The 12,110-nt window shown below is 38.9% G+C and overlaps 1 protein-coding gene across 2 annotated transcripts in view; it reads left to right on the forward strand.

The window, feature by feature from the left end:
* The window catches only part of RHBDF1 (rhomboid 5 homolog 1), a 103,724-nt gene that overhangs the window by 60,451 nt on the left and 31,163 nt on the right, over positions 1-12,110 (forward strand). For both annotated transcript variants that reach the window (XM_075286036.1, XM_075286037.1), the window contains 5 exons: positions 2,234-2,345; positions 4,465-4,539; positions 9,444-9,605; positions 10,545-10,648; positions 11,211-11,274. In XM_075286036.1, the coding sequence (XP_075142137.1) occupies positions 2,234-2,345; positions 4,465-4,539; positions 9,444-9,605; positions 10,545-10,648; positions 11,211-11,274 (517 nt within the window). The remainder of the gene's footprint in view (positions 1-2,233; positions 2,346-4,464; positions 4,540-9,443; positions 9,606-10,544; positions 10,649-11,210; positions 11,275-12,110) is intronic.

A 12,110-nucleotide genomic window follows, 5' to 3' on the forward strand; every position in this document is an offset into this window, starting at 1 on the left:
TGATGTACTTGTCAGAATAAGATTTCTGTATTCTTTTTAACGTAGCATTTAGGAAGGAAGCTAAGATTAGACTTGTATATTTATTATATATATGTATGTACTGTGTGCTCTATATATATATATATATATATATATATATATATATATATTATACACACACACACACACACACACACACTCATATATAAAATCAGAGACCACTGGTTAACATATCCACCTGATGTAAAAGTGTCAATTTTTAGATAAAAACATTCAATTGTTAGGTAGAAGAAGTTGGACAAACTGATGCGAAAGTTATATGAAATAGAGTTGCCATAATCAGCAAGTATGCAACATAATTGTAGCAAATTTAAGAAACTTTATAATATATGTTCTAAGGTTACAACCTCTTTCACCACTTATTTGGCTCTTCTCTGACTCCTCCCCTAAACTGATATGTACCCTGGCAACTTTGCTGATTCTGATTGAACTGTAAACTTACAGCGGAGTCAAATTAAAATTCACCTTAAAGTCTATGGAAAGGGAAAAGGGGAGCAGGAAAGAGGAGCTGAGTGAGAGATATGGAGAGCCTGCTGCAGATAACAGTAAGTTTTAAGTGCTTTATTTAGATCAACACTAGTCAGTAATTCTCTATAATGTCCTCTACGGTAATATGGCATTACCCTACTTTCTAGGCCCTGCAATGGACTGAGGTTGTCATTCATTTTTTGACTATTAAAATAGGTTGCATTTGATAAATCTGGATTGATCAGACTGACGGACTAACCATGCCTACTTTCTTACTCTTTTTTAAAAAGTAGAGCGAGTTTTATGAAAGCGCAAAAAAGCCGCAGAATATTTGTGCATATATATTTCCGATATATTCTCATCAGGGACTACAGTGAGGATAACTGCAGATTACAAGTAATACAATATGCAGAAATAGTATTATTCCTCAGGTACACACATTGCAGCTATTCTGAATCATCATCCGAAAGGTTAGGTACGCATTCATTGTTGACTCTTCATACAATTATCCGTCAACATTGTTAGACTTGAGACTGTAGATGAGGCAGTGCAGCCATTCCTGGCACAGCTACTAGAGCTGACTTATTACTAGATTTACATATAGCTGCTTGCCCTGGTCAGGGTAAACACTGTGTTGTAATATTGGCATAAAGGTCATGTTCCCATTGAAAACATTGTACTGTTATCCTGTTTGTTTTATGCATTTTTTCTCTGTATTGTACAGACATTTGTACACTAGGATTTGCAAATATTTGCTCTGCTAAAATGGAGCGATGATTCTCTTGTACAGACATTTTGATTGAATAGAATGGGCAGGAAATGTGTACATACGCTAAGGAATCCCAGGGTTATCCTTATTATGTGACGCCTGTTTAATATATACAAAATGAAGAGTTTTTTTAAGCTACCTTGGAGGCGATGACATTAGGAGCATGGATGATACTTTGCCTGTGTATGCATAGTCATACACACAATCACAAACTGATAGAAATCAAAGAATTATCATTCTCCCAAGTGGGGAAAAAAAACATGGGGCTAAGGCCTCACGTAGCAAGCCGAAGCCAAAAAGCGCTGCAGAAAAAAACGTGGCCGAAATGCCTGACGGATTTTCCCACAGAGCTTTTTCCAGAAAGTCCAGAGAGTTTTCCTCTTCGGACTTTCTGCTTCCATTATACCTATATCGAAGCTGCCAGCGTTTCCATAGGTATAATTGTCATGCTTTTTCTTATACTCTGTTCACATGATGGGCATGAAGATTAGATGAGCAGAGTCTCCTCTCCTTTTTCGGTGCAGTGAATGTAAAACAACATGGCATCTAGTCTTCACCTACCAGCTCTTAGTCAACTGAACATTCGCAACCAAGCCTGCAAAGGGGAAAACTGCCAAAAGTGCAAAATATAATCCTTATAATGGAGAGAAATAATGTACACACACTGCGCTATTGATTTATACAAAGATTGTTGAAATTTTAGACACTCTTTAACTTTGTCATAAAACTGAAACTGTTACCCGGTAGATTTAGTGTACTTATATATGCAGCCTTATATATATCAGCCTTTGTACTTCTTGCTGACATCACATGTAGCAGGTATGGAGGCTGGCATCATTTTTGTAAGGGGTGCATTTTAGTTGGCCCAGCTCACAGCCATTTGTAGCTAACACGTTTTTCAGTACACCATTGTGTGCCATACAACTGTGATACAGCTTACACTTTCTGTTCTTTCAGACCGTTCTTCACGTACTGGGTTACAGTTGTGCATCTACTGATAACCATCTTGACTGTATGCATCTATGGTATTGCACCTGTTGGATTTTCCCAGCATGAAACTGTAGAATCGGTAAGTAATTCAACCTCCTCAGCCCTTTATTTCACAAGGATTGATTTTCTAGTGTGCGGCTGACTGTAATCTTATGCACTTGAACTTTTGGTCAGTTGAATGCAGTGGAATGCACTAGTGGATATTATTTTACCTGCATTTCATGTCTTATTGAGTAAGTCTACATACCTGAGATAGCTGACATTTCAGTAAGATCCTACTCATTTTCTGATAACAAACCCAGTGACACATTCCCTAGCCCAGATGTCCCTGAAATAATGTAAAGACACACTGCAGAACGTTCTTTGAAATGTATTGGTTTGTGGAGAAATCCCTGGATGTATTAACTTACATATATCCACAAGGGGAGCTGTCTTTATATATGGTACTCTTAAAGGGCTTGTGAAGGGCTCTGAAAACATGGCTGCTTTCTTCTTCAAATACTATTCCTATTGTTAGTACAGTACGTCTTATAGCTTACAATACAAGTACTATACCTATAGTAACCTCAGGAAACACTCCATATATACATCTTATAGCTTACAATACAAGTACTATACCTATAGTTACCTCAGGAGACCCTCCATGTATAAGTCTTATAGCTTACAATACAAGTACTATACCTATAGTAACCTCAGAAGACACTCCATGTATAAGTCTTAGAGCTTATAATACAAGTACTATACCTATAGTAACCTCAGGAGACACTCCATGTATAAGTCTTATAGCTTACAATACAAGTACTATACCTATAGTAACCTTAGGAAACACTCCATGTATACATCTTATAGCTTACAATACAAGTACTATACCTATAGTTACCTCACGAGATCCTCCATATATAAGTCTTATAGCTTACAGTACAAGTACTATACGTATGGTAACCTCAGGAGACACTCCATGTATAAGTCTTTTAGTTTACAATACAAGTACTATACCTATACTAACCTCAGGAAACCCTCCACATATACATCTTATAGCTTACAGTACAAGTACTATACCTATAGTTACCTCAGGAGACCCTCCATGTATAAGTCTTATAGCTTACAATACAAGTACTATACCTATAGTAACCTCAGGAAACCCTCCACATATACATCTTATAGCTTACAGTACAAGTACTATACCTATAGTAACCTCAGGAGACACTCCATGTATAAGTCTTATAGCTGACAATACAAGTACTATACCTATAGTAACCTTAGGAAACACTCCATGTATACATCTTATAGCTTACAATACAAGTACTATACCTATACTAACCTCAGGAAACCCTCCACATATACATCTTATAGCTTACAGTACAAGTACTATACCTATAGTTACCTCAGGAGACCCTCCATGTATAAGTCTTATAGCTTACAGTACAAGTACTATACCTATAGTAACCTCAGAAGACATGTATATGTCATATTGCTTACCTATTGTTATCTCAGTATATATTTCTCGCTGGTACCAGCCAGCTGGAGGTTATCCTTTTGCTTCATTGGTAAGGCCAGAATCATATTCCTACCATTGTCTCTTATGCTATTCACAACTGACTATCAGAGGAAGACCATAAAGATTTCTTTTGTTGATCTTTGTACGTTGACGTGTACTATCTTGTTATATGGACATGTCTTCTCATCTCATCTGTTATTGGAATTGATTGATAGATTGTATATGAGCTGAGTGAGTTGTTGGACAGATTTTATATGGACATTCTTGCAGTTTGTCTGTCAATAAGTCATAAGATAAGACAGATGTTGATGTTCACTTTATACAGTATATTGTTATCCAGCTTTAAGTATTGTTGATTTTAGCGCAAAATGGAAGGAATCTTTTTTTTTTTTTTCTTCTTTATTTTCTTCTAAAGTTTGTACTGTAAATGTGTTTTTAATGCGGCGACATCCACATCAGTCTTGTTCTGATGCTGCCCAGGTCCACTGTTGATCTCTACTTGCTTGGTGTAAACTAATTTTTATTTGGGGGCAACCCCATTGAAAGCCATAGGACTTCTTGAAAGGGTCCATTGTAAGGCCACATAGTAAGTTGCAGGTTACATATATTTTGCTTATGCCTTTTAAGACGTCTCTTATTTCATTTTAATACATGTTTTTAAGATCCTTTAATAATGAACATTTTTTATTTTAATCTTCAGGTTTTAATGAATAAGGGAGTTTATGAAAACGTCAGATATATCCAACAAGAAAACTTTTGGATTGGACCAAATTCAGTAAGTTATATAGGTTATCATTAAGAGGATGCCCTTCCAAAATAGTACATGCAATTCTGTCTGCTGGGAAATGGATCATAGATCGTATTCCTACTAAAAATAGACCAAATAACATTCAAATTATATTGTTTTAGGTTCAGCGTGTCCTGAAATGATCTTTATGCTTTTTTTTTTTTATTGGCATGTAGGCAACCGCTGAAATATTTACAATTAAGGAATTAATTTAAATGTTTTCTTCCAAGAAGCAATATCTGTTTTTCTTGGTGAGGATATTTGGGATTCTGCCATGTTCAGTAAATTTGGATTCGCAGAGAACAAATTGCTTCCATATAAGCATGCTGGCTTAATCTGACATGCATTATTGTATGTGGAAGTGTGTAAATGGGGTTTTGGGTATTATCTAAGAACATTATTCTAAAGTTTTTCATCATGTTATCTAATATACTGTACTTGGAATATTCTAATTTTGATTTATGAAATGCGTATGGTCTTGTATCATCCATAGGACTAGAAAATCAGTAATGTAATGCCTTTATGGATGTTTGGTCCAGTTCACATCTACGTTCCGCCATTCCGTTCCTACAAGCAGTACTTTTTCTCTCTGCATTTTTCGTGTGGAAATTGAGCGGAAACCACACGGACCCCATTATAGTCTATGGGGTCCGTGCGTTTCCTTAACTAACTGCTTTTTAATGCGGATTAGGTTTCTTTAGGGAAAATGTAATAAATACTGATCTACAGAACAAGAGAAAAATAACATCACCCCTGTTCTTCAGTTTTAAGGGTTCGTTCACATGGGGCAAGAGGGGGCGGATTCTAACGCCGAATCCACCTCAGAATCTGCCCCCTCACAATGGAGGTCTATGTAGACCGCTACCTTCTTTTTTTCTGTGAGTGGTATGTTCGAGCTGTCCTTTCTTCAGGCGGATTCCACAGATGAGTCAGCCCCGGCGTCCGCCTCACGACAGCACCCTCGGGGCTAGGCCCATTCATTTGAGCCTACTCTGGAGGGGGAAGCGGCAACTGTCGGAAACCTCGACATTCGTGGCAGGCGCATTTTGGTCCAATTCTGATGCGGCTTCCCGCATCAGAATCTGGACCAAAATACGCCATTCCATGCCCCGTGTGAACTAGCCCTAACACTTCCTCCATTACTCTCTGCTTCCTTTGTGACATCTCAACACCCAGGAGATCCACTCTCAAACCATCACTGGCCACAGTGCATAAAAAATGTGTGAGACTGTATACTCCTGGAACCGCCTCACCCCCTCAAATAGGGCTTTGCGTTCCCTTTAAGACATGTGTCCCCAGCTGACCGAATCATTGGTGAACCACCCAGACCATTTAACTTCATTAGGCAACAAGGCAGTCACTACCTGTGGAATTTTTCCTCGTTTCTGCTACACACTAGAATTAGATTCGCTCTTTTCCACCTCGGTGTGGCCGAGCCTTCAGACACTTTATGAGGATATTTTACAAACAGCATTAAGATGGATTACTTTGTACTGTATTCAGCTGCAGCTTATCTCATCTGTTATTTTCCTATGACTCACTTGAAAGCTATTCTTCACATTCTTAAGTTCCTTAAAAGTTTTGCATATCCTGATCAGTCACACCAGCAATTCTTATTTTATAATGCCAGCTATGATTAACCAGTTAGTGACCCCACCTTCCATCAAACAACATTTTCTGAGAAATCTAACAATGTAGCAGACAACGAAGAAGTTAAGGTGCCTACGTGTACATTGTCTCTGCTTATCAGTACCATAAAGATTTCCTTAGTGGAAGCTTCAGCTGAATTAGTAGGGTATAGGCAAATATAGTGATTATTGTCCGAATATCAGTAGATCAGCTTAGCACACCAGTAATATACTGAATTCATTCTGGGTTTTGTTGCTGCATTTTGCAGAGATGTTCAGAGAAATGCAACAAAGTTCCTGTGGTTTTGCAAAATTGGGATCATTTTAATGAATATTTTCTTGAAAAACACAGCAAATCTTTGATGGAGACAGTCCAAGTGTACTCACTAAGGCTACATTCAGATGACTGAGGTGCAAAATGGCCGTCTTTACAGCCATCTTGTAACTGAGAGGCATCCGTTTTTACAGATTCCCCATACATTTGGGTGCATGGAGGGCTCCGTGAAAATGGATACAAATAGGACATGACCTATATTTTGATTGTCATGGATATTTTGAGTTGCATTTAATGCTACCGTTTGACATCCACTAAAAAAATAGACGTCATATGGTCATTTGTCACTGTCTTGTGAATATAGCTTAAGGCGTCATTCCCAGGATCAAGAAGTTCAGTGTGCAGTCTTGGATATGTGAGGCAGCTTGCTAGAAGTAAGAGATAAGTACCAGCACTTACTACTAATACATTTTCAATGCTAGGTTCTTCTTTTCAAAAGTGAAAAATGAAGTCGCTTTTCGATACGTCTTGCGTGAACATTTCTTATCTTGTTATATACAGCTCCTAGGCAAAACTATGTGTCTCCAAGGCAACAGGCAACAAATAAAAACCTGCACAGTCTGATCCTGCCGTCATACGTTCATTCATCAGTCTTCCACTTTATAGTAACTTGCTGGATGTATTAGACACACTGATTGAAGACTGCGCCATTACAGTTTGTTTGTCTGTTATCATGGAGATGCAGAAGTCTTTATAGAGAAAAATGGTTGCACAATGGACATTACCTTTAACCATTTACTATGAATTTTTAATATCTTCATAATGAAAGCTATGAAAATTTGATTTTTGTACCATCTATAGCTTAAAGGGGCTTTTCTGGTACTCATTAACTGATGACCTATCTGGTCTTTGAGGGTCCAATCCTTGGGACACCTGCGGATCAGCTGTTAGAAGTGGCAGCAGCGCTCCTTAAGCACCGCTTCATCTTCACAGTTCATGTGACAACATGTTAATTGGCAGTGACATAATAAGTTTCTTTCTTTTTTTATGTAGATTGTGAGCCCCATAAAGGGATCACAATGTACATTGTTTTTTTTGTTTTTTTTTTTCCTATCAGTATGTCTTTATGTAGAATGGGAGGAAATCCATGCAAACACGGGGAGAACATACAAACTCCTTGCAGATGTTGTTCCTGGCGGGATTCAAACCCAGGACTCCAGTGCTGCAAGGCTGCAGTACTAACCACTGAGCCACCGTGTTACCCCAGATAACAAGTTTCTTGTGAGCCTAAGTACAAACTTTGGTCCGGGGAACCCCCTGCATCCCCTTCCCCCACCCTTCCCCCACAGCGCCCACCCTTCCCTCCAGTGGTGACCCACACACAGTATTATATGCCCAGCAGTGCCTCCCCCACACATTATTATATGCCCAGAAGTTCCCCACTACACAGTATTACATGCCTAGCAGTGCTCACTCCACAGTATTATATGCCCAGCAGTGCCTCCCCCACACATTATTATATGCCCAGAAGTTCCCCACTACACAGTATTACATGCCTAGCAGTGCTCACTCCACAGTATTATATGCCCAGCAGTGCCTCCCCTACACACAATATTATAACCCAGCAGTGCCTCCCCCACACACAATATTATATGCCCAGCAGTGTCCCATACACACACAGTATTACATACCCAGACTTCTTTTTGTCTGTGGAAAGGGTATGTACATACTTACATTTAGTCCCTACAAACCATTGACATCTCTGCTTTACATACTTTATTAGCACGGTAGGCCAAACAGCAATAACCTGTCACAGGGGTCAGTTGGAGAAGCTAGAGGATTAGGGAATTCCCTTGGCAATTAGGGAAAATGTAAGAAAAACTTTTATCTTCTCTTCTGTCTATGCACCTTTTCCTGAACCCTATTCTAATCTACTCTTTCTTCAAGAATATTCTTCTTACGCACGTTCTTGTTGATAATGGCGCTATTTAAAGCAAAGCAAATATTGGTTTATCATATCTTTAACGGAAAACTATTTTTCTCACTGGACTGGAAATGATATAATTCGGAAATAAGCATTCAGTATGTAATTTCCTCTTATTGTGCCATTTTATCTATAAAATCCAATAATATCTTGTCCTATAGTGATGTCCTCTATGTCTGCTGCAGCCTGCATGTTTTCACTTACGGTATATGTCCAGTTCAAGGAGAAGGTTTCTGACAGCTCAGTCTGTAGCTCTTATTTAATGGATTGTATCCACCAATATTTACTCATTAAAGTCATATAATGATTTTATTATGGTATCTGTAGAGGTGTGAACTTCCATTGTAATGCTTTCTGTTTTAACTCTGATATAACTGAGGGACTGCCTCCATCTTCTTCAGGAACATCCTCTTCATGCGTCTTCTTCCGGCGCAGGCGGTGAAACTTGTAGGCCTCGGGCAGAGCTGACTGCCACAAGAAAAATGGCCACTTACACACTAAGTAAGCAGCCATTTTCTTGTGGCCTGTGGGCATGCGCAGTCGGCTCTGCCCGAGGCCTACAAGTTTTACCGCCTACGCCGGTAGAAGATGCATGAAGAGGATGTTCCTGAAGAAGATGGAGGCGGCGCTGGAGATTTCTCTCACAGCATTGGGGATGCCTCAGTGCTGTTTGAGCGCTGGGGCCCGAGAGAAATCATTTGCATACCGGCGAAAACCGGGATTTATACTGAACGGGGGCGCATCTAAAGGTAGTAGAAGAATAGCCTTTCTTAAGGCTATTCCGACGTGATAGGGACAAAAAGTTAAGTTTAAATGATAGGATCCCTTTAAGCTGAATTCCTACCAGCATCCAAAAGACAGGTGTTCCCCCTTACAAGGAAGTTATCTCACTCAAGAAGAAAGGTTAAAAAGAATATGTAAATTCTCTTAAAAAGAAGAAATCAAAATGTATTGAAGCTATTGTATTAATAAATTGTCCTTGTTTGTGAATTTCAATTTCTTCCAGGAAGATTTAATACATCTTGGAGCAAAATTTTCGCCATGCATGAGACAAGATCAACAAGTGTACAATCTAATCCAGAAGAAAAGAGAAAAAGAGAAGTTCTCTGCATGCTGTGTGAGAAATGACAAATCTGGATGTATTCAGACCTCGGAAGAGGAGTGCTCTGTAAGATATTGTCTTCTAAATCATCATAGCCCTGTTCACTATTAGGCTAAGGCCCCATGGGCCGTATAAGCTGCTCTAAAGCGCTGCGGGAAGAACCGCTGCGTGAACACATTGCGGTTCCTCCCTCAGTGCTTTGAAGATAAAGTTCACAGAGTTTTCCTCTGCAGACTTTCTCTTACCATTATATCTACGGGAAAACCGCCAGCGTTTCTGTAGATATAATTGACATGCTGCAATTTTCAAAACCGGAAAGGTTTTCTTCCGCAAGTACTGTATAATGCCGCGATTTTTCCCGCGGCGTTTCCGGCACGGGCAAATCGCGGCGTTTCCAGCCCGTGGAGCCCGGTCTTATGGTGTTTATACATAGTCTACAGGAGAGGCCCGATTCACATCTACGTTCAGGGATTCCAATTCCATCTCCGTATGAAAAATGCAGAGAGAAAAGTCCAGCAAGCAGCACTTTTCTTTCTGAATTTTTCATGTGAAACAGAGCAAAAACCACACGTACCCCATTGTAGTCTACGGGGTCCACGGGTTTCCTAAGTTAACCACTTCTTTATGCAGACTCCCCCAAATGGAAAGCCATGCACGCGTGTGAACCAGGCCTTAGTTATTCTAGAAAGATAACAAGCTTTATGGATACTTGATACTGTGACATGGGAACTCTATTGAAAAACATCCCGGATTAATTATTCATTTACTACCTTAATGTTCCATAGTGGATATATCTGTCATGAACAAAGGGCAGTTAGTGCTGAATGACGGATAGATTTATTTATGGATATTGCTAATCTGTATACAGTATAAGTATTTCAATGCGTTATACAAGAACTGTATTTTGTAATGTGCCAATGTGACTTTAGTGTACCATTTGTACAAATTACACATTTTATTTCAGCAATTGTCAGGCTCTGATTCTTTTGTTGTTACGTTTTTCAGTCTACGCTTGCTGTGTGGGTAAAATGGCCACATGATCCGAGCACCCCCCTGCTAGCAAACAAAAGTGCAAGACAGTATGGATCAGTTTGTCGCCAGGACCCCAGGTAGGATGACTGATAGTAAAATATTGTCCACATTCATGTAAGCAGTAATATACTGATATATATTTATATTTTAACTTATCCATAATTTTCCAGGGAACAGATATTAGTAAAAAAAAATTAAAACGAAATGAACGGCAGAATTCTGTTGTCACAAAGTCACATAATATGATTTTCCATTTTTCCGCACAAACATTTTTCAACTGTTTACATTATTACACCACTCACTCCACTTCTCCTGTGTGGTAAAGTGGGTGCTGTAAGCCCCAACTGTGTCCACCTGATATACACTACATTTATCAAATGTATTTGTCAAAAATTGTTGCACTCACACTCTAGTAAGGGAGAGGTGTACAAAGTGTAATAAAACCTCCGAAAAGAAGCAGGAGACTTAAAGATGAACCAGATTTATCAAACATTGTGTGACATTTTGTAAATTTGATCCAAATTTGGCAACACAGACTCCATTAAAACACATGGTATGAATGTTGCACAATTTGGGGTTGAACTGATGCATGTTGTACTGTGTAAATTCTTGCTTCTCATATTGTATATGTTATTATAGGTTTTGTGCAGAGCCAGCTTCTGTTCCTCCGCATGAGTGGCCAGATGACATCACAAAGTGGCCGGTAGGTATCCGTCTGCGTCTTAAAAGTAGTTTCTATACAGTACACAGCCACAAGTTGTGGTTTGTAATCATCTTCTGATATGTCATATACGTTATAAAAGATTCTTGTTGTCTTCAGAATCTTCAAGTAGCATTAAAACCATTTGGACAAGTGTCTTAGAAGTTACTGGTAGCCCAATTCAAGCATGGACCCCTACCCCTTCCCATTGTCATTTAAATGTCCAGATGCTTTTAGGAGGATATCCTCTTCTTCCCTGCATCAGCAAATGATACATAATTATCTATGTGTGGATAAACTTACAGCTAAATGTTCCTTTCAGTGAAATGTATTATAGATATAAAGTCTAACAATAACATTACAGAGTCCCTTGGACCTCCTCCACAAACTTAATCTTTTTGCATTTTTAATAGTCGCTGCTCCACTGATTACAATATTTGGATTTTTTTTCTAGCCTCTACTGTTGCCAGACAACTGTTGCCATTTGTTTCTGTGCCAAATATGCTAATTAGGTTCCCTTCTGTCAAGTGGGCAGTCTTGGGCAGACAAGAAGACATGATTATGAGCTCTTACATTGTTTGCCGCTTCTTGGTCAGTGACAGACAGCCATATCAAGTGCCAAAACTAACTGCACTGATTCCTCAGGAATGGTGAGAGCTAGAGAAAAAAAAAATCCAACTGTGCTGGTATCAGTGGAGCAGAGACTATAAAATATTCAGATTTCATGGAGGCAGTCAAAAGTCCTCTTTAACATAAAACCGTAAGATAAATGCATAAAGAAACACCCAGCAACAATATAATAATAAAACAATACATTTTATTAATACAATTAAAATATG

The sequence above is a fragment of the Leptodactylus fuscus genome, chromosome 8 (genome assembly GCF_031893055.1).
Source record: "Leptodactylus fuscus isolate aLepFus1 chromosome 8, aLepFus1.hap2, whole genome shotgun sequence".
In the NCBI taxonomy this organism is placed as follows: domain Eukaryota; kingdom Metazoa; phylum Chordata; class Amphibia; order Anura; family Leptodactylidae; genus Leptodactylus; species Leptodactylus fuscus.